Genomic DNA, 22,062 nt, shown 5'->3' with positions numbered 1-22,062 from the left:
CCTTCCATGGAGTACAATCTTACAAGCACGCAAACCGAGAACCCAATGTTTTTGACGTGGATAGCAGTGCTGATTGTTTTAAATCACAGCTATCCGAAGGTTGGCAACAATTGAGTTAAATGGAACAATGACAACAATACTGTGTGCAAATAACACTTTTCTTTATAATGAAGAATGACCAAGACATGTACACATTTATTTTCAGGGATGTAAACTGTAGCAGGGTTTTACGCTACCGCGTTTATTCTTCTTTTAAGGCAAGCCAATTAAGTTTTATAGACGTAACGAATCTCTCTGAAAAGAAAAAAAAAACGTGATAATTATTCAGTCCTGTTAAATTCCTGCACATGCGAATTTTCATGTTTTCTTTCTGTCCATGTAACTGTTTATTACGTTGTTGTTGGATTTAGTGCACAATAAGATGAGGTGTCTTCATCTGGGTTGATTTAAAATAATAATAATGATGATATGATAATACGGATTCTTCATTAACTGCAACCAGCGGGGGCGCCAGAATTAATCATCTAGGGGTGCTGCTGGGGGGGAGGCAAAATAAATTTTGGTGGTGCGATGTTGAAAATAAAGAAAACATTAAACACGCGTGTAACCTTTAGCCACTACATCAAATACCAATCAACTTTTAGTAGGTATCTGTGATGATATGCCAATGAAACTAAAAAACCAAGGGACTTCCTTCACTTTTGCTTGATTTTGAAACAGTTTATTAACAATGAAAAAAAAGAAAAACCACTGAACTACATATATTTATTTAAAACCATTCACACATCACTTGAGGAAACAATTCTTTACCAAAATGCCGAAGAAAGAAAGTAAACGGCCGCTGATCTTTTTGCAGATTGACGCCAGTAGAGGAAAGTAAATGCGGCTACTCTTTCAGAGTTGGATTAATGCTCGCCTGTTGTATTCAATAACAGCGGTCTCACTACAGTACCTAACATTCGGCGCTCAATATGTAGACAACACATAGGTTTTGAAAAGGGATGCTGAAGGGGGTGGGCAAGCACCTCTTCGTCCCCTTGGCGTTGCCCCTGACTGTAACGACGAGGAAAAGGATAACGCTAGAGTTTCAAGTGTCAATTTGCACCCGAGCAACTGTCAGACAACAGTGTCACTAGGAAAAGGTTGAATTTAAATTATTTGGATAAGTTGTAAATTGTTTGGAACCTTTGCTTCTTATAAAGAAACAAATAATGTATTTACCGACAAGTTTCGGGTGGATCTGCTAGGGAGGAAGAATGTTGTAAAACAAAAGACAAATTTTGATGTTTGCAGTCGACGGTGGAATAATAGCAGAGAAAGATAATTATTATTTCAGTCTTTTTTTTTTTTTAACTGGGATCAGTAGGTTGCAGATAACATAGGGCTTTGATATATGTCCATTCGTGGCGGTTAGTGTCGAGAGACTTCACAAAAGTGATTGCACGTTTGAATGCCACACGAGATGGCATATTGAGGGAGGCGAGGTTGAGAATATTTCACAGTTCTTGGGGGCTAGTTTGGAGTACACTTGAGTGATGAACTAGCGTTGTGGCGTGTGGCTAATTTCCATTCAGATGACCTAGGAGATGAGATATTGTGCTTTCTGATGAGAGAATCCCTTGTTTGAAACCCATGCACTTGTCTTTGTATGTTATGTTGTATGGTATCGTATGGACGTAAGGTCTCAATTTTCAATATTGGAGACGTCGAATTCAACGATGCAATGGGTGGAATATAGTGATACAGGTGCTGGAAAAATACGTGTATCTCATAATTATTTAAAACATATCAGCATTTTGAATTAAACCCATTCATAATGCCGTAGGAATTGGTGTCATTGAGACGCTCTCACTTGTATTTTGGAAGCTCAACGAACATCTTATATAATTAGAGTTTAATCTTGTATTATTGTTATAGAACAGCCAATCCAATTCGTTATTCATTGCATATGCGCAGCTGTAACTTATACCAAATGTGACTGATTTCAGATAATTTTTCTAAAGATACTGGCAAGAACTACTGTAGTTTTATTTGATTAGGGTTTCGAGTATCCTGACAATGACTAAATTGAATAAGTACTTTAAAAATGGTTAATATCATAAGCGTACGCTGAAATGTTAATGTGGCATTAAACTTGAGTTTCTGATGGGACATTTATATTGGAGAAAGATAATATACAATATTAAAACACTGTACGCTGAAATGTTAATGTGGCATTAAACTTGAGTTTCTGATGGGACATTTATATTGGAGAAAGATAATATACAATATTAAAACACTGTACGCTGAAATGTTAATGTGGCATTAAACTTGAGTTTCTGATGGGACATTTATATTGGAGAAAGATAATATTCAATATTAAAACACTGTAATTACAAAGAATACTGGCGGTATTATTATCCCTTACAAACCATAGCAGTTTATCAGTGTAGCGTGTTGACTGATTTTGTTAGGTCGTCGAATGCTGAACTTCTACAGGTCACGAAAGAGACGAAAACAACATATCTTCTCTCGTAATAGATTAAATAAATCACCGGAGCATTTCGAATGTCTAATAAATCTTATTTTTATAATTTTTAATGAAATATAACTCTGCTATCCGCTCATTATCAATGAAAGGTGCGTCATAACTTGGATAGCAGATAGCACCCCTTAATATTCTTCCTCACACCTTTTCAAAACCTATGTTCAACCGAGAACACTAAATCTTATAGTATCATGCAATGTGTTGTCTACATATTGAGCGCCGAATGTTAGGTACTGTAGTGAGACCGCTGTTATTGAATACAACAGGCGAGCATTAATCCAACTCTGAAAGAGAAGCCGCATTTACTTTCCTCTACTGGCGTCAATCTGCAAAAAGATCAGCGGCCGTTTACTTTCTTTCTTCGGCATTTTGGTAAAGAATTGTTTCCTCAAGTGATGTGTGAATGATTTTAAATAAGTATATGTAGTTCAGTGGTTTTTCTTTCATTTTTTTCATTGTTAATAAACTGTTTCAAAATCAAGCAAAAGTGAAGGAAGTCCCTTGGTTTTTTTTAGTTTCATTGGCATATCATCACAGATACCTACTAAAAGTTGATTGGTATTTGATGTAGTGGCTAAAGGTTACACGCGTGTTTAATGTTTTCTTTACTTTCAATATCGCACCCCCGAAATTTCTTTTGTATCCCCCAAGCCGTACCCCTAGATGATTAATCCTGGCGCCCCCGCTGGTTGCAGTTAATGAAGAATCCGTATTATCATATCATCATTATTATTATTTTAAATCAACCCAGATGAAGACACCTCATCTTATTGTGCACTAAATCTAACAACAACGTAATAAACAATTACATGAACAGAAAGAAAACATGCAAATTCGCATGTGCAGGAATTGAACGAAGGTCTGAATAATTATCATATCACGTTTTTTTTGTTTTTTTTAGATAAATTCGTTACGTCTATAGAACCTAATTGGATTACCTTTAAAAGAAGAATAAACGCGGTAGCGTAAAACCCTGCCGCAGTTTACATCCCTGAAAATAAATGTGTACATGGCTTGGTCACTCTTCATTAGTTACCATGGAAAGCGTTATTTGCGCGCAGTATGGTTGCCATTGTTCCATTTAACTCAATTGTTGCCAGCCTTCGGATAGCTGCGATTTATAATAATCAGTACTTAGGTTCTTATAGTGAGGGTTGATGAGATATTGTAACCAGGGCTGGATTTGATTTGAATTGAATTGTGTTTACAAAGATGAGTAAAAGAGTAATGGCAGTTTTTAAATATCACGAACTGTAATAGAGGAAAACTGATGCTTTGGTAGCCGGGGAACCGGTAGCAAATATGAGGGCCGCAATTAGAAGTGTGCGACGAATGCCAGCGCACAGGGCCTCGCACTTCGAAATATTTACATAACTTTAACATTATTGAGGCTTTTATTCACACTCAATTTATTGTAAAATCGCGATCACATTAGTACAGAAAAATTATAGAAGCTTAAGTTAAGGATACGGCTACATTTGTAATCGAAGTGGAGGTGGAAATTCCTAGTTGAGGAGATTTCGAGATTGAAAATAGTTGCGGGGATGATTTATGGATCAACATGGAGACAATGCAATAGGTGGGGAGATAATTATGCAAATTAGTATGTAAATTATCCTAGCTGGGGAATGCTTTATGAAAATTTTCTTAACTAGGGATAGGGATAACATCTTCCCCCGCGTCGCATTGTATTCTCAAGTCTGGTGTGAAAAGACCAATATTCTCACATGGGATACGCTTAGTTTCGTGAAACGTAAAGTGGAGACCATATTTCCATTAACTTTATATTCTGTTTCCATTAAAATCAGGGTCGTGCAAAGTGGTAGTGCAGCCATTTATTTTCTTCAGTTCCCCTTTTTTCAAAACCTATTTCCAACGAAAAACGCTAATAACTTTTGTGGCATATTACGTCATGCCGTTACATTGAGCGCAGAGTTTTAGGTATTAATGCAAGCCACTATTACGATATTGTATAGCTTAAAGTGACGCAACCACGGAGGGGGAGGGGCACTTAGACGGTAGTGAATTATAGGGAGAGAGCAATGGGGGGCAAACATTGAAGAAAAAGAAAACAAGGCTAGCAGAATCACGGAGTAGAAAGACAAGAGGATACTCAAGATTTAATTAGTTTTCATGTATGTCTTACATTTTTCTTCCAGACGGCCAAGGGCACCTCCAGGGGGGCCACAGGAGAGCAATTGCCCCCCTCCATTTCAAACGTTATGCAAGTAAAAATACATTTCCTAATGTAATTTTTCTTGATCGCTTCGCTCGTGATGCCTCCTTTTCTTCCACTCTCAAGTTAAGAGCCGTAGCTAGGGAGCGGCGGGAGTCAGTCCTGGAGCGAACGATCTAAATAAAAAAAGTTATAAAAGAGATAATGCCATGTCAGCCCATGAAATTTTCGTTTTCGATATTGTTTTCAATTTGCAAAAAATTGAATCTATTTTTTTCTCGCTTCGCTTGCAGTGTTATTTCTGTAATGTATTGCATGTATACTATTTAAATACATTACACCCCCCCCCCCCCCACACACACATACACATACAGGGTGTTTCAGAGCGACCCAGACTCTACCTTTTTCTCGAGAACGGGAGATCGTATCAAGTTGAAACAAATAAATGCACCACTAAGTTGGGCCCAAAGAATCCGTAGAAAGTATTGGCAACAGCAAAAGCCACCCTTTGTGGTTTTAGTGAGGGCACATGCCCGTTCATGTGATTTTCAAATGGGAAGGGTATGTTTGGAATGCAGATTCAGAAAGGCGGGGAAAAAATACGATTGTCATATGAAACATTTGTCTGTACCACCTACCGTTTTTCGTGTAGAAAATAAAATGGTTTTGCAAAAAAAGGAAGGTGAGCCAAATCGAGTATACCGAGCTTAACAATTAAGATAAGTGCAGCACCATAACAGTTTCGGAAAGTGCAACTTGATGCAATCTCCCGTTCTCGAGAAAAAGGTAGTGTCTGGGTCGCTCTGAAACACGTATGTATTTATTAAATAAACTTTGAATACGAACACAATTTAGTATTAGCATCTTGCATATGTTTTTTCTTATTTTACGTCGCTCTATGTTGCATTTGTGTAAACGATATATTGTACATGAAAGTTATACATGCCATGTGTATAAAAAGAAATATATTCGGAATGAATGCATTTATCATGCGTTTTCTGTCTTTCAGAAATGTTGTTTGTGTGCCTGTTTTCCATTATTAGCTAACGTGAAATTGAACGCTTTGAAAAAATATTTCATATCCTTTGTTCCATCACAAATACTTTAGCATCATCTTCTACCCCCTTGACACGTTTATCCTGGGACTTGTCCCCAGGGGTGCCCACAAGGGGGGATTTTGGCGTAGGCTGTGTCATCAAGATTTTTGGGGGCTTTTTTTTTCCTTCAAAATATTAAATTCAACATTTATATATTTTTCCAAAATATATGTAAAAATTTTACACCTTAAATGCACCATATTTAATCCATTAGATGAAGAAAGTGTATTATCGAAGCGGGGGTGGGGGATGATATCCAACTCTTACATATTAGGCCTTAATTGACACGTCGGTTGGGTGGGGGATTATGAATTAAACATTGATGGAGGGACAGTATCCAAGTCTAGGTCTTAGATTATGGCCGGTATTTTAGTTAGAGGGGAATTGTGTATCAAATTGAGGGAGGTATCGAAGTCTTGTATTGTACAATTGTGTTAGACTGTTGCAGAATTTTTGGTGTGGAGACTGAGAATTAATTTTTTGGAGGAGGCAATATCCACTCTTCAATATCAACAGTAAGTTTAAAATTTGCATGGAAATTTTGGTGGTAGGATTGAGTATTAAATATGAATGGGGAGATATGAAGGTCTTGATAATGTGTTAAATCTTAGATTGTCAAGGAATTTCTGTAGTGGAGAGAGAATTGGGGCATTAAATTTTGGAGATTGTATATAGCGATATGGTATCCACACGTTTTCGATGCCGAACTTGCCAAAAGAGAAGCTGGGAAAGACTAAATATCTCGGGATCTTAAGAGAGTATTGACACCCAATTAAGTAATATTCTTGAAAGCCTGCAAAGAAATGGATATACAAATGTTCTTCCTCGCTTCGCTCCCAATGATGTGTTGCGAGAATGCGTGTATGGCGCTTTACTCAATATGAAGTTTTATACTATAGCTGCATTACAAGACATAAGCGATATTCTCGATATTCATTAATAACACCACTTTTTAAAATATAATGCTTAGTGTTGGTATATTACTTAATTTAAAGCAGGTGCATCATTTGGGACAAAAATATATCCAATCCGCATTTCTAACTTCTTATCACAGGAAAATTTTACTTTAACAAGTTAAATTTGCACTGAAGATAAATCCACTGAATTATTGTTATGGGTTACTAAAATAATTATATTTACCCCAAGAAAACGAGGAATCGTATTATATTATCGCCTTGAGCTTAAGAATTTCTAGTTAGGGCTCTGTAATGTCTCGTGAAACAATAATTGAATCGGTCATACGCTGGAGCATGTTATTTGGTTTGCCAAGGTTGAATTTTCTATCTTTATCTTAAGTTGTGTAACAATTTGTGTTTAATACTCAAATTGGAGTTTTATAAACCCAGTCACAAACACTATTTATATGCATATTTACATAATTTAATTTACTACATTTAACCAATTAATGTGCTAGTTTTAAGTTTTTTTTCTAAAATCGAACAATTAAAAAATAAGCACAGTTAAACATGGTATTTAATTCAAATAGACATAAATTATTACGTATTCATGGAAATTATTTTGGGAGGATTACGATGAACGATTTTAGGAGCGGTCTTGAGTGATGTTTAGGGAGGATTGGCAGATCAAGTATAGTGTTCAGTAAAACTAAAAAAAGAGTTACTATCGGTAGACACGCTGTCGTAATTAAATAATTGGGGGGGATTACGATATGGCTTGAGGGCGCGAATGATATGATTGGGGGAGGACGCATGACATGATTTTCGGGGGATGCGCCAGTTTCCTTGGAGGGGAAATCCTTGCCCCTCCCCTCCCAGACAAAATTTCGTGGTTGCGCCTCTGATAGCTTGCAGCGCCAAGCCATTGATCCTATTCTGAAAGGAAAGTCTCCTCTACTTTCTTGCACTGGCGGCAGTCTCTACAAAAGTCAGCATGGTTGTCTTTCGTCAGCATTATTGTTAAGAGTTATTTCTTCTTTCGTTTATTCAAGTGGGCTGTTCGTGGTTTTCAGTAATTCCTGCAGCTCAGTGTGAGTTGTTTCAGTTTATTTTTTTTAAAGCATTCCTCTTTTCTCCAAGCCACACTTCAACAAACATTTCGGTTACTTTTCAATTATAGTTACCGAAATCCTACTATTTTTTTAAAACAAATAGCCACGCTTATGCAGAAATAAGGTGTTGGTGATACTCAAAGGGGACTCCCAGGTTTGGCGTCCCCCTTAGCCGCCCCTGACATGAAGACATTACTTTCTGTTAGTATCAGTTTGTGTTTGAATTAATCTCCAAGAAGCGTTCAGATTAATTAATCCAAGCAGTGTAGAATTCATTCTATTTACCAGTGGCGGCGATTAGGGGGCCAGTTGCCCCCCCCCCAACTTTTCGCCACCTTTGCCCCCGCACTATGCTAAAGCTTATCTACAAAGGGAAATATACTGTCTTTGCCCCCTCCCCCCAGTTTTGGCACCTTGGTTTTGGAACCCAATCGCCACCACTGCCATTAGAAACAATGTACTCTAGTGAAACATGTTCGTTTTATTTCTGCTATTTGAAACCGTCAGCTAATTATGCTAATCCCTGTATGTACTGAGAAAACTTAATAACCGAAAAAAGTTTTTACATTTCCTTTGATTTTATTATGTCGAACACACACACACCCATGCTCGTGTAAAGGAGCCTTTGGAAATAATTTGCAGATGGGCCCTGAGTTTGTATACTCTGTCCCGGGAATCTCTGGAACGAACGATCGAAAACAAGTCTCTGCGCTAGTAGTAGTAGAGAGGGGTCGACCAATGTACATGTGCGATAAAACGGGATTGGTGGATGGGGAAAAGGAACTGCAGCTAACTGCGGTTTGCAAGAGCATGTTCTGCTTCACTCCCCTCACTACCTATCTCCTCTTCTCTGCCGTTATGCGCGACCTTGCCCCAGAGATTCTAGATTTAGAGTATAGATCCGACACTGTAATTCTTTTATATGTGCATGAAGTGGGCTCAAGGCAAAGTTTCCCAAATTACCACGGACGGATGCAGGCGCGGATCCACGGGGAGGGCGATAGGAGCGATCGCTCCTCCCAACTGCCAAGCTTTTGTATACATTATGTAGCCTAATACTTTTGAAGACTCTAATATTCTGCCTTTTATCACCAATTTTAACACGGTGGAGAACACATTTTTTTAAAAAAGAAAGTTCCATTAATGTCCATCGGAATTAGAACTACAGTTTAAATTTGGATCCGAACCACTGTACAATATGCCTCAAAAAGGCGATCGAACTTGAGAGAACAGATTATTCACTTTACTGCTGGTCGTCTTGTTCAGTCTACCGTGGCAATGGGAGGAATTATGATAACGGCATACAATAATAACCATCGATTCTAGCCTGGATCCCTATTTTAGCAAATCAATACTCCAATCTCCGGAGCATGTAAGTCAGCTTGGTTCATCTTTAACAGTACTATACCTTGCTTACATAAAGCAGTGCAAGTGTACATTAGAATTGTTTCTCGGTGAGGTGAGAAACCCAACTGAATTCGCCCCACCCAACTGTAACTTCTGGATCCGCCACTGGACGGATGTTTTTCGCAGTGAACAGGGTTGCGTCAAGAAACCCAGATGGCCGATATTCTAATTTCAAATTATCCTGTTCTCATCTTGAAAGCATCGGATAATCAGGATTATGCAAATATTGAGAAGGCTCTTGGTAATTATCCATTATCCAGATATGAGTTTTCTTATCTCAGTAGAACTCGTTATATTCTGACACACTAGGAAACCAATTTTATTATTACGTGTGGCATGTTTAGGATGTAACGTGAAATAATTGTATCCTCGTGTCCAATTGAAATACACGCAAATACTTGCAGTGTTTCCTTGCAGAAACTATTCAAGTACCAGCCCCTCCCTTTTCACTTTTATTCAATATATTATTCAATTACAGTAATTGTTAGGGAGGGGTTTATAAAACTTGGGCCCCTAGGCTATCATTTGCTTTGGGCCTGCCGACATTATTATTATTATTAACAGTTTTGTTGTCATGCTACTTCACTTCCACTAATTGCATGTTCTGTAGTATTAGCACTTGTATTATAAACTTTAAAATATAGACACACCTGATTTAAAAATACAGTATGCGCCAAAATATACAGTACTGAAATTAAAAGACGAACATTACATTGTTGTCATCTGTGAGTTTATTTATCCTGAAAGAAACACTACATACACACTATTAGCGAGTTATAATTTCCTTTTCACTACTGATAACACCAGCGGCTGGAGCTATGCCCCATCGACAAACGCACATGCGCGTTCGAGGTCCGCGAGTTTCAGTACTGTATATTTTGGGGCATACCGTATTTATTAAACTTCTTTTTCGTTTATAAGCGCCACTTGCACATACATTTCGCCACACAACACTAACACCGCACACGCACCGAATGAATAGAAACCGACACTGCGACACTGGCCGCGAACTCGGAAACAAGGATGCTGATTTCCACCGTCAGTACCCCTACACTTGACTTTCAATTGTTGCCATTCAAAATGGTTACATTCGTTTCTTCGGTACCCCTACATTTGACTTTCAATTGTTGCCATTCAAAATGGTTACATTCGTTTCTTCGAAAAGCAATTGTTTCCATTCGAGCACTGTTACGTGACCTCTGAAAGTAGGATTATGGTGTAAGAAGTTTTTTAAACGCTAGAAAGTCCTTCCTTCTACCCTCTTTCATGAAATAAGCAAGTAAAAGGACATGTTTTATTTTGCTAATATCACAATATTAAGGAATTTTAATAGTCGATGGTCTTTGTCATTTCTGTCCCTTCATTGTCTCATTTTTATGCGGCCTATGCTATAGCCTAGGAAGCCTAGTTAGTGGCAAATTCCCCCTGGTAATTGTTATTACCCTACTAATCGAATTGCCTACTTCACTTAAAACAAGTACAGATGTAACGCGGTGCATGGTTTAATTATTAGACGTTGGAGTATTAAAAAAAAGAAATTAATCTGAACGTTCTATGTACAGGGTCATCGAGAATGATTGCCGGGATTTTAAACTTATTATAAAAGAACTATTTAATGGATATACACGTGTGGCGTCTTAAAATGTTCAGAAAAGTTTAAAGTTTCGTATGGCCGTGAGGCCTAAAACGGCGCATGCGCGAGAGCACCTTAAAGAGAGTGTTGCTGCAGCAATTGCAACTGTAACTCTGGACACGATTCAGAAGACGTGGCAGGGGATTGAATACGTCTAGACGTCACCAGAGCTACAAATAGTACCATATCGAAGTGTTCTAAGCTAAGTCTAAAACTTTAAACTTTGCTGAACATTTTAAGATGCCACACGTGTATATCCATTAAATACTTCTTTTATAATAACAGTTTAAAATCCCGGCAATCATTCTTGATGACCCTGTATATTTGCACGCATATTTTCACATAAAATTGTCTTATGTTACGAAGTGTGTTACATTCAGACATACCATACAAGCATTTAGCATTTTTGAAGGTACTGGCTTGTACTAACGGCTAATTTGTATTTTTTTTTTTAGGTGAAACCTCTGTACGACAGCTATCAAGCGGTTTTAGCTGGCGAATTGAGAGACAACATGGATACCTTTTGGGCCGAGTGCTATGAAAGTTCCAAATTATCAATCCACCGACGAAACAGGGAAGTTGGAGAAAGCAAACTGCGTTTTCAGGTGAGTAAATGTTTACACATTGAAAAATAATTGTGCTAATATATCATTGTTATGATTGATGTTGTTATGTATAAACAAGAGACGATTCTACAAGAGTGAAACAGAAGATTGAATTCCTTCCTACTTTCAGATTGTTTTAAGCGCTGAACATATTTATTTATTTATTGTGGTTTTTCTTCCACTTTTGCCTAATCACGACGATGAGAATGTGTGATGATTAGAAGGGGCGTTTATTAATAACACCCATGTGAGACCGGGACCAGAGGGCCACCCTCGTGAAGGCAGACCTCACCCTCCGGAAGACTTGTGAGGGTGATGGAGGGCGAGGAAGGTTGAATCAAAATGAACATCTCTGGTCACCATCCGGAGGGCGGGCTCACCCTGCGGAAGACTTATGAGAGTCAGAGCAGTGCTCGAAGTGAGGGGGGTGGGGGATGGTATCCCCCTAGCTAGCAAAATATTCGCAAAGCATCCCCCCAGCTGTCTCATTGCCACCATGTTAAACCATAGAAGCATTCCCTCAGCTAACCCCATGGCTCGAGCAAACATCCCCCCCCCCCCAGGTAACATTTTCCACTTCAAGCACTGAGTCAGAGAGTGTGAGGGTTATGGCGGGGCCAGATCGAGACGCGAGGAGATATGATTAAATTTAATTATTTTTTTGCTTATATTATATTAATAATTGGAAAATATAAATGATATTTTGGAGACAGTAAATAACAAATAATTATACCCAGTGCTCGAAAATTTTTTTTCAAAGCTAGGCGCCAGCTCTGAAAATCAGGCGCCAGGAAACCACCTACTACCAATTGTGCATACTACAGTATGTTTCAAAAGTCGCGCAATCCAAACTTTGAAAATGTATAGCATGAAAATCTTAAGAGATATTTACACCGGCTTTCTGCACTAAACTAATCCTGTAGGCTATCACGGGGTTCATAAATTTTTGTTAGCATCTATCTAAATAAGAGCAATTACATTATTTTCAAATATATTGTTAATTTGCTGAAAACATCTGAGAACTGATTTTCAACAATAAATACCAACTCTTAAACAATTTGTGGGATCATTTGTTTGTGCTTGACTGGTTGTAAAACCATTGCTTTGTGAGGTACCGCAGAAGCAGGACATTTTTATTGGAAAACCTCTTTCACATGAGTGTAAGAATGAGTAGTAAAATACTCTTCAGCAATGCACACGCACTGCTCCAATGAATACGCCATGCTGAATGAAATTAGGCAAATTAGCGGCGAAAGTGAGCGAAGAGAACAATGTAACCACGGGCAGCCTAGGATTTTCTCAAGAGTCCAATTTCAGCACAAATTCTTGTTTTACGATTTTTCACGTAAATGTATAGACACATGCTGCATGCGACTGTTGGCAATATTTCGACCTGCTAGTGTTGCCATATACGGAGATATGTCCCAAAAATGGCACTTTTCACTCAACCTATAAAATCGCCAGTCAAAAATTCATCAAATGTTGCAGTGAATTTGGTCGCAAATGACAGACTGACATGGCATCAGTCATCAAATGTCTAATTATGACCCTTTGATAATTTCTTACATATTTTTCTTACTCAGAAGTACATTTCTGGAAAAATTTGAATACTGTTTTCCGTCAGTTATTAATTTATATAATTTTCTGTACGGAGTGAACTGATAATTTTAAGCATTTAAACATATCTCAATGGATGAGGCTTTCTAATGCAGAAAACCCGGTGTAAATATCTCTTACAGTTTTCATGATATACATTTCCAAAGTTTGGGTTGTGCGACTTTTGTGACACTATAAGATGTTGAGCATCACGGTATTCAAAACATCGCTAAATTATTTGAGAAAGCAGGAAATGGGGTGTTGGGGGACAAAGGGTAAGAAATTGTTACTAACTCTATGGAATGTTCACAACGTTGATAAAAAAAAAAAAAAAAAAAAAAAAAAAAAAAAAAAAAAAAAAACATTTGCTAACTTACGTTGTACTGCAATTTGAACGTAGAATCATCAAAATTTCGTACATATTACAGCAAAAGATCACAGTCGCCAGGCTGAAATGTTTAGTCGCCATGGCGACCTGGCGACCGGGATTTTTCGAGCCCGGATTATACCTGTGTATCATGTGATAAAGCTTCTTTAGATTTTCCTTACATTCAATATTCCATTCAATATCAATGAGCAATCTCGAACAACCATTTCCCACTTCGAGCACTGCACTGGGGACAGAGTAATATTTCATATGTTACTCTTCAATTCATATTTAACGTTTTATCATTATTATTATTATTATTATTGTTATTATTATTTACGGATAGTAAAATTGAAAGTGAATTAAAAATATATTGGCGTTGTTCTCAAGTTCAGACTTCTTATTTAATTAGAAACTGGATTTGATTTGATTCCTCTTTATGAACATCTATCACTTTGTTAAAGATCAGTTCTTTGTCTTTTTGTGCTTTTCACGATGCACAGAGCCGACTTATTCTGCTATCTTTCATCCTTTTTTTCACGGTGCAATTTCACCATTCGAATTAGCCTATATGAAGTTTTCCTGATGTCTCGGGGGGGGGGGAGGCAAGTGCCCACCTGGCCCCCCTCTGCAGGCACCCTTGGTGCCTAGAGAGAACACTAATTCGCTAACTCAAAGTTAAACTAAACCCTAATTCCAAGTCAACTTCCCGATAACTGGACCGGTTCAATATCATCCACGAATTGAGTACTGGCCATAATACAAGCCTATCATCATTATCAATCAGCTAGTCCACAAATCTTTATATCGTACTTTGCGTTGGTTGAACACAAACATTTTTGCATCAACTTGTGAGTTTTGTATTACATACAAACGCACAAATTTACGTGTAGTTCATCAGGATATAATAATATTTTTAATTCACAATTATAATTATTATTCTTACTCTGAAATAAATAAAGAGGAATTCTTTTTCGAACTACTAGCTCATTCAAATGCATGTTTCCTCCCCCCCTCAAACATACGACTAATCTTTTTAACGTCATCAGCCTTTTTACTTTCGCAGATTGAGGCCCGTATACGGAGCATACATTTCTCGGAGGCCCCGCCTTGTCCCCGCATAAAGAGGCTTTGGGTTTCACCCAGTCCAAAATAGAGGACAACCCTGTGAATAAAGGGGCCGGAGCGTGGTGCTGATCACATAACCTTCAAAAATTGCAGATATCGAGAATGTGTGGGGCTCTACCTCCACATACCCCCCTTAAATGTGCCTCCATGGCACGATGCAGTCTTCACGGGTAACTTTACCGTACCTAACATTAAGCCGTAATGAAGTCAAAATATTGTGACAGCTATCATTTTAATCCCCGGTTATGGTTAAGGCGAGAGGCAAAATGCCCCAGTTATTAATCATATAACGAGGGCCTCCCAAATGGCGCAGTGGTAGCGTCGTCGCTTTGTAATCAAGTGGTCCAGGGTTCGAACCCGGTGGAGGCACATAGTGGTTCCTATCCCACTTTAAACTGTAGGTCCAGTCCAGATTAGCCTTCTTGTGCATAAAATGGCCTTAAAACACCAAACAAACAAACCAACTAATCGTATAACCAAATACACGCATGGAAAACTATACACCATATTTTTATTCTCAAATTTTATTTTCAATTACAAATTTCGTTTACTCTGGCAACACTGGTAGAGTATGGTGCTTCAAAAACGTTGTTTGTCCACCTTAAGCTCAGATGGGCTAATATGTACCGAATCTGAACCATATAATCATTCAAGGGTCCCGGGTTCGAATCCCGGACCGGGCATGGATGTTTGTGAGTGTCCATTCATCAATTTTCATCATATCATCACTCATCCTCATCTTCGCAATTAGCCAAAAGTGGCACAAAACGAAGTAAAATAAAGCAAATCAATCAATCAATCAAACCATGTAATCACTGTGCCATATGATTACCCCGGGGATCGAATACAAGACCTTTCTATTACAATGCGACAACGTCATCTAGGAGGACAGTAAGACACCTTGTCTATCTCCATACAAGCTGTAATGAATCGTGGGGCATCCAACCAGGGAAGCCATGAACAACTAAGAATAATTACAGAACAGAACAATTTTCCACTAAAATATTACTATTTTACTTCGCTCATGAAGTGGCTGTTCTCAAACCCATAAAGTGCTCCGCGTGATTCACAAACTTCCAATTAAGACCTTGTGGCAATTTATTTTTCTCTCCAGAAATTTGCATTCTGGACAAATATTTATCCTAATTTCCCTTTTAATTAATTTCTACAGGTTTCTCCACGGCAAAAATTCGTAATTAGAAGTATTGGAATGTAGAAATGTAGAAGACCTATGTAAATATATTTTACATCTTTCTAATTAGAAGCGATCAGACTTGGAATTGCGCGACTTTTGAAACATACTGCATATTATAATTTTCCATCGGGTATAAATAGAAGAGTGTACAAAATATCGTACTCGTAGACTTTGTACCGAAGTTCGCACATCGCCGTAGAGTTAGGCAACACACACAACGACCATTTTAGGATCTAGGTGTTCCATTAAAAAAATGCTGGTTGCTATATGTCGCAACACAAGCGTTTCTTTAGAATTGAATTTGCACCAAATTAAATTAAATGAAATCACTTCTAAGGTACGTATTTTCATATTTACGCTCTAATTTAAATGTGTTCACACGAAGCCAAGGACACTATGCAGGCGACTCAATCTATATACATTCTAGTTGTAGTGAATTTGTATCGCCTCTTAGAAATTGTAAGAAAAGCCACCTAATAGTGAACTTGGATGCAGTAGGATTCTACAGATGTTAAAACTGAAATAGAAAACTTAGTACTGAAGTCAGTTTTGGCATGTACTTACTGTTTTCCTCTAGCTTTCCGCACATCACGTGGCTTCATCAGGAGGTAGGACAAGAATAGTCAAAGTTTAAAACATGGGGAGGTAAGTTAGTTAGTTACCAGCCAGAGATCACGTAGGATTGAACCCAACTTGCCTCCCCATGTTTTAAACTGTGACTATTCTTGTCTTATCTCCTGATGAAGCCACGTGATTTGCGGAAAGCTAGAAGACAACAGTAAGTGCATGCCAAAACTGGACTTCAGTACTTAGTGAAATAATGGTATGATATAAGGTATGCCATATAAGTTATGCCTTATCTGAAATAGAAAAATTCGTGATAATCAAAAAATATATATACAGGGTGTCATTTTAATGGCGCTCACGGTCCACGGAAACGTATAGAGGACATCAAAACAAACAACTTTTCTCAGTAACATTTTTCTCGTTGGTGCATCGTTTCGGCGCTACAGTCGTTCAAAAAAGCCCGTTTTGCCGCCTGAATGCTGGCAACCAAACACAACATTTGATTGCAGTTGTGACGTCATATCCCGTCGTGAAGCGATGCGTTCCAGAGTTGCCAGGAACATACACATTCTGTGAAAAATGACAGCTACAATCAGCCATATTATGTACCGTAAAACAAAACAGGAAGTAAACAAACGATACGAAAAATGGTAGATAGAAAATAAAATTCAAGTGGAAGTGGTCATATCAAATTTTGTCTCAGCTTACGTGTCAAATATTTGCAAATCTAGTTACCAAGGTGGCATCTACAATTTAGTCTATCCACTTCGTCCTTCTGATCCTAGTTGTCTGTGACACACTGAACAGATGACAAAATAGAAATGAAAAAACTCAAAATTTCCCAAGGTAAGCAACACATAATACAATAATGTACGTATATTCAAGGCATTATGAGGCAAGTGATAAAAATGGTTGAAAATACAGATATATAGTAAGTAGTAGTAATACAAGCTCCCCGACGACTGTGTTTATCTATGCACCGGATACACATGTAATAGTTTGCAAGTGTGAACAGGACAGCATATTCGCTACTGATTCATAATAAATTGTTACTGTGGTTGTACGTGTTTTAGCCGTAATGTAACAACGTGATTCTCGGATACTTCTGTTATCAGCACAAAAGTACCACAAGGCATCTGGACACAAACTTGTAGATATCAACCTTGCAACGAGATTTGCAAATATTTGACATGTAGCTGGGCGTAAACAGCCACATGTAAGCTGTAAGTCAAATAAAATGTATGGTTGTTGATATTTGACATGTAGGCTGAGATAAAATCCGATATTGACACTTCATTTTGAATACGTTTTTTACCATTTCTCAAATTTTTGGTTTACTTGCCCCTTCCCCTGAGATGACTGCTGATCTTCTGGCTGGTAGGCTATGATGTTTGGTCTACTGGACGCGTTTCTCGCTTCGTTTTACAACTAATAATGTCGTTGGTAGTTTGTAATTTTCACAAAAATTGTGTGTTTCTTGCAACCCTGCCGTGCGCTGTTTCGCCGCAGGAAATGACGTCACAGATACGATCAAATGTTGTATGTGGTTGCCAGCATCCAGGCGGCAAAACGGTCTTTTTTGAATGGCTGTAGCGTCGAATCGACGCACCAACGAGAAAAATGTTACTGAGAAAAGTTGTTCGTCTTGATGTCTTCTATACGAATCTGTGGTCCGTGGGCGCCATTAAAATGACACCCTGTATAATTGAAGCAAGCATATTGTGTATCTAGCCCCATAGAGTTGGCGGATATGTAATTAATGCATTTTGAGTAACGAAAATACTGTTCAAATGTTGTGATAATTTGTAGGTTAAAGAGAAAGCGACCTACATAGCTAAAAGTTAAGAATATGTAGCGATGTTAAACTAAATTTCCATATTTCACTAAGGTTATAACGGCAGTTCTTATTTTACATCGTTTTACGGAGTAAGATTCTATTCGTATTCAACATGAAACATGTAAAGCGCCCTATTGTCCAACTGATTTCCTGAAGGAGAAAATTGAGAACAGTTCCGCCTGTCAACGGTATGTATCTCCTGCCTTATGGGAGAAAGTAAAGAGGAACGGTGGAAGCGCAGGCCTTCTCCATTATCTCAGCGAGCGATGTGTGAGAACTGACATTGAAAACGAGGTCGCAGCTTCAAGTAACATTTCATGTGCATTCGGCTTAAGGATCATTAAATGATGTCACAAAATTTCTTTCTGCCAGTTTCCAGGTTTATCCCGTTTGACATTTGGCAGCTTCTGTTTCAGTGTGCGAAAGAGTAACTCCCACTTCAGTTATTACGTCAGTCTTTCCGTTGGGTTGCTTTGTAGATGCATTCCGTTAGAATCACTTCTCGTCGATCCCTTTAACATGATGAAACCATTGCTTCATTTTGTGTATTTACTGATGCTCCATTGCAGCAGATATCTTGAGTCCTGTGCTGTAGGAACGTGTTGAACTGAAGCCTTTCTACACATTGGCGTAGCAACATATCGTGGGCCACTGCGAGATCAGAATGCGAGGCCCCAATCCGTTCTTTAATATGTAAATTTCAAAGTGAATAGATACAAAATCTTCAGGCATACGTCAGCAAAGGTATTATGAAATTTATTATTACGGTATTGTGAATTTCTTCCAATTCCAGGCATACCTTTTTTTTCGGGTCTTTGATCTTGAAAATGTAGGTGAATCTTGTATTCAATGGCGTATTGTGTATAAATGTATAATGAGGGGTAAAAACATACAGGGTGCTTGAAACTTTTCACCTGGCCTCCTAATTTTTAAATTCAGTGCCAAATAAAGTTGTTTTTTTAATATTTCTAGTTGGCTTATGGAAATGTCGATTACATTTTTTTTAAAAAAAATGTTTGTGTTAAATTTGTTATATATTTATGAATGAATGAAACAAATATGTTGTAGATTATGAATGTGTATGGGTTTATAAGCGACATGGGGAGTCTGAATGTGTTTGAACCTATTACTGTCAATTTATTTATTAAAGACGATGTTCTCTATTTTTTTTCCTGTGGGTGTTTATTAGCATTCAGCTTACCTTTTAGGATTATAAAGTGGATCTTCTGGGTGGCAATCGCCAATTCCGCCGTATCACACAAGTCCTCGAGAGAGTTTAACGCAATACTGGACTTTCTTTCCAACTCTGTTCTTGAATTAGCTTCTATTACAACTATTTCGTCATCTGCACAGTCTGTAAAGTCAGTAAAGCTGTACGTGGAACGTGGCAACACTGCAAGCATTGACTCGCAGTGCCATCATCCCTCAGGGGGTGATGGCAGTGCCCGCCGACAGTTTCCTTCCGCTATTCAACGGACATCGCTGTGTGCAGTGTTGCAAGACTAAAAAAACTGGCCTTTTTTTTGTTCTCACGACGATAGAAAATAGAAGGCATACTCGAAAATAAATGGCTAATATAGATTAACGTAGAATTGAATAAGCTAAATTTTGATGTAACTCGTTTTCATGTAGGTCTACTGGTTAATTTTTAATTGGAGTCTAATGTCGAGTATCTAAAATTTTTAATCCGACAGTAGGTACTATCTGAATACCTACATACTAGCTATCACGACTTACTTCATTACATACCTACATTTGCCTGAAGTGAGAGGGGAAAATCTCAGGGATTACTGAAATTACTGTAATTGTTCTGTGGCAAGCTGGCTAAGTGCGCCTCAGGATAACAACAGTGTATGCTGAGTAAACGTAGGACCTTTCCTACCCAGCAATATTCTAGAGCTGACGAACTCGTATACTAGCTCGGAAAAGGTATTTTACTATCACACACTAGTGTGGAGAGTCAACGCAGAATTCTCAAATTGTTGTCCTTCCACGACGTCTCCTACCAAATAGGTAGGGAAAAACTTTATCGGGAGCGGTTCTACATACTTGCGTTCCAAATAAAAATAATTATGAGATAGGGTCGAAACGTAACGTGTAAAGTGTTTTTAATTTCTAATAGAACTTCCTTGGTCAGCAACTGTAGTGTATTAATATGGAAACTAGGCTTAATCGTGTTACCGCAAGAATCTAAGTCACTTCAGGCAAATCCTGTGTGTTATCTTTTGTACACTGGGGCATTCCACATGAAACCAACCAGTGAAGAGGTACTTTTCAACCTCACATATTTTGATTAATTTGAAATTTGGCGTACTAAAAGGTCCACTTCAGGTAGGAAAATATGCAACTTTGCAGATCCATATCTTTTGTATTTCCGTAATTACAATGTTGCAAACTGTGCGATTTTGACCATTTTTTCCAACATCTTGTTAACTTTAAATTGCAATATTTCGGCAACCAGGGCACCTATAGAAGTGATTCGGACGGCGTTGGGGAAGGTCGCGAATGGCTCTTTCACACGAGATGTAGCATGCCTATGCCAGGGTATAAAAACAATTGAAGGTGGTGTAAAGAAAACTTTGTTAGCCATTTTCTCCAAAACAGGTCTTTTAATATTTTTCAAATTGCGTGTCATACATACACTATTACTCAATAAGTATACAAAATTTAAAAATGGGACGCCAATGGGATCCGGAGTTATGTTAGATTTAGGTTAGGTTAGGGTAGGGTATGGTAGGTTAGGTGATGGATGACAACAGATTTTGATAGAAAAATTCCAAATATTCAAAAGTAAAAGTCTAACAGAAATAAAATACAATATTGTTTGATTGATTGATTGATTTGCTTTATTTTACTTCGCCTTTTCTACCACTTGTGGCTAATTTGCGAACATGGGGATATGCGATGACATGATGAAATTTATGAATGGACACTCACAAACATCCATTCCCAGGCCAGGATTCGAACCCAGGACCTATGGCGCCGTAGCGCGCCGTGCTAACCACTCCGCCAGGGGGGGTGGACGGCTCACAATCTTGTTTGAATTAACGTAACATTGGTTATCAATTAGGTTTATAACAGTGGATATCCTGAACGGTGCATGCTACGTTGAAAATTCAAGCACTTTAGATTGAAACTCACCTACTTTCACCAACTGTCCCTTTTCGTTTTTCGCTATGTGCACTAATAACGTAGTTGCCTATGGAACCGTACTTTTGAGTCACCCTGTATTTATAGTAAACGGAAGTTTAAACATCATGTACGTTAATTCAAACAATATTGAATTTTATTTTATTTCTGTTAGTCTATTACTTTTGAATAATAGGAATTTATCTCTCAAAATCTGTTATCACCATTTAAGTGAGCAGATGCATTATTATCGAGTAATTATGTCACTTTCAAATACATTTTTCGGATCGGCAACATTTTTTTCAGATGTCGGTCAGTTCAACCTGATTCAATTTAAAACTGTCATTTTCGAATTCAGTATTCCATCTTGATTAAAATGAACTGATTTCTTTTGCTTGAAACACCAAATGTGCAGATGTACATAGTATTTAAATTTCAGATGCTATACATTTTGAAAAGTGTTCGTCATGTTTACCAACATCGGAATTCGAATGGATACCATTCTAAAATAATATCCTTGATGTTTTGGTGTATAAGGTGATTAGTTTTTCAGCCGGAAATTCACTATGTTTTTTCATCCAATTCCTTTAATGCCAAACATTTTTGCTTCGTAATCATTCTTGTTTGTCTTCCTTAACGAAGGACTTAGGAGTTTTGACAACTTGTGAGATGTAAAGACACACCTGGCACAATAGGAATGTTATTCTGACAGCAATTAGCATATACAGCGCATTGTAATTTTGGAAAGTTTGTACTCTACCGAATCGCGTATGCGCGTAACGAAAACATT

At 38.0% G+C, this 22,062-nt stretch overlaps 1 protein-coding gene across 4 annotated transcripts in view; it reads left to right on the top strand.

Annotated features, from left to right (window-relative positions):
• LOC146000511 (neurobeachin-like protein 1) overlaps nt 1-22,062 on the top strand; it is a 723,922-nt gene that overhangs the window by 288,015 nt on the left and 413,845 nt on the right. For all 4 annotated transcript variants that reach the window (XM_083138250.1, XM_083138253.1, XM_083138251.1 and 1 more), the window contains exon 34: nt 11,304-11,453. In XM_083138250.1, the coding sequence (XP_082994376.1) occupies nt 11,304-11,453 (150 nt within the window). The remainder of the gene's footprint in view (nt 1-11,303; nt 11,454-22,062) is intronic.

This window comes from Lepisma saccharinum, chromosome 16, assembly GCF_977018435.1.
Source record: "Lepisma saccharinum chromosome 16, izLepSacc3.1, whole genome shotgun sequence".
NCBI lineage: Eukaryota > Metazoa > Arthropoda > Insecta > Zygentoma > Lepismatidae > Lepisma > Lepisma saccharinum.
This window is presented reverse-complemented; position numbering and strand designations above follow the sequence as displayed.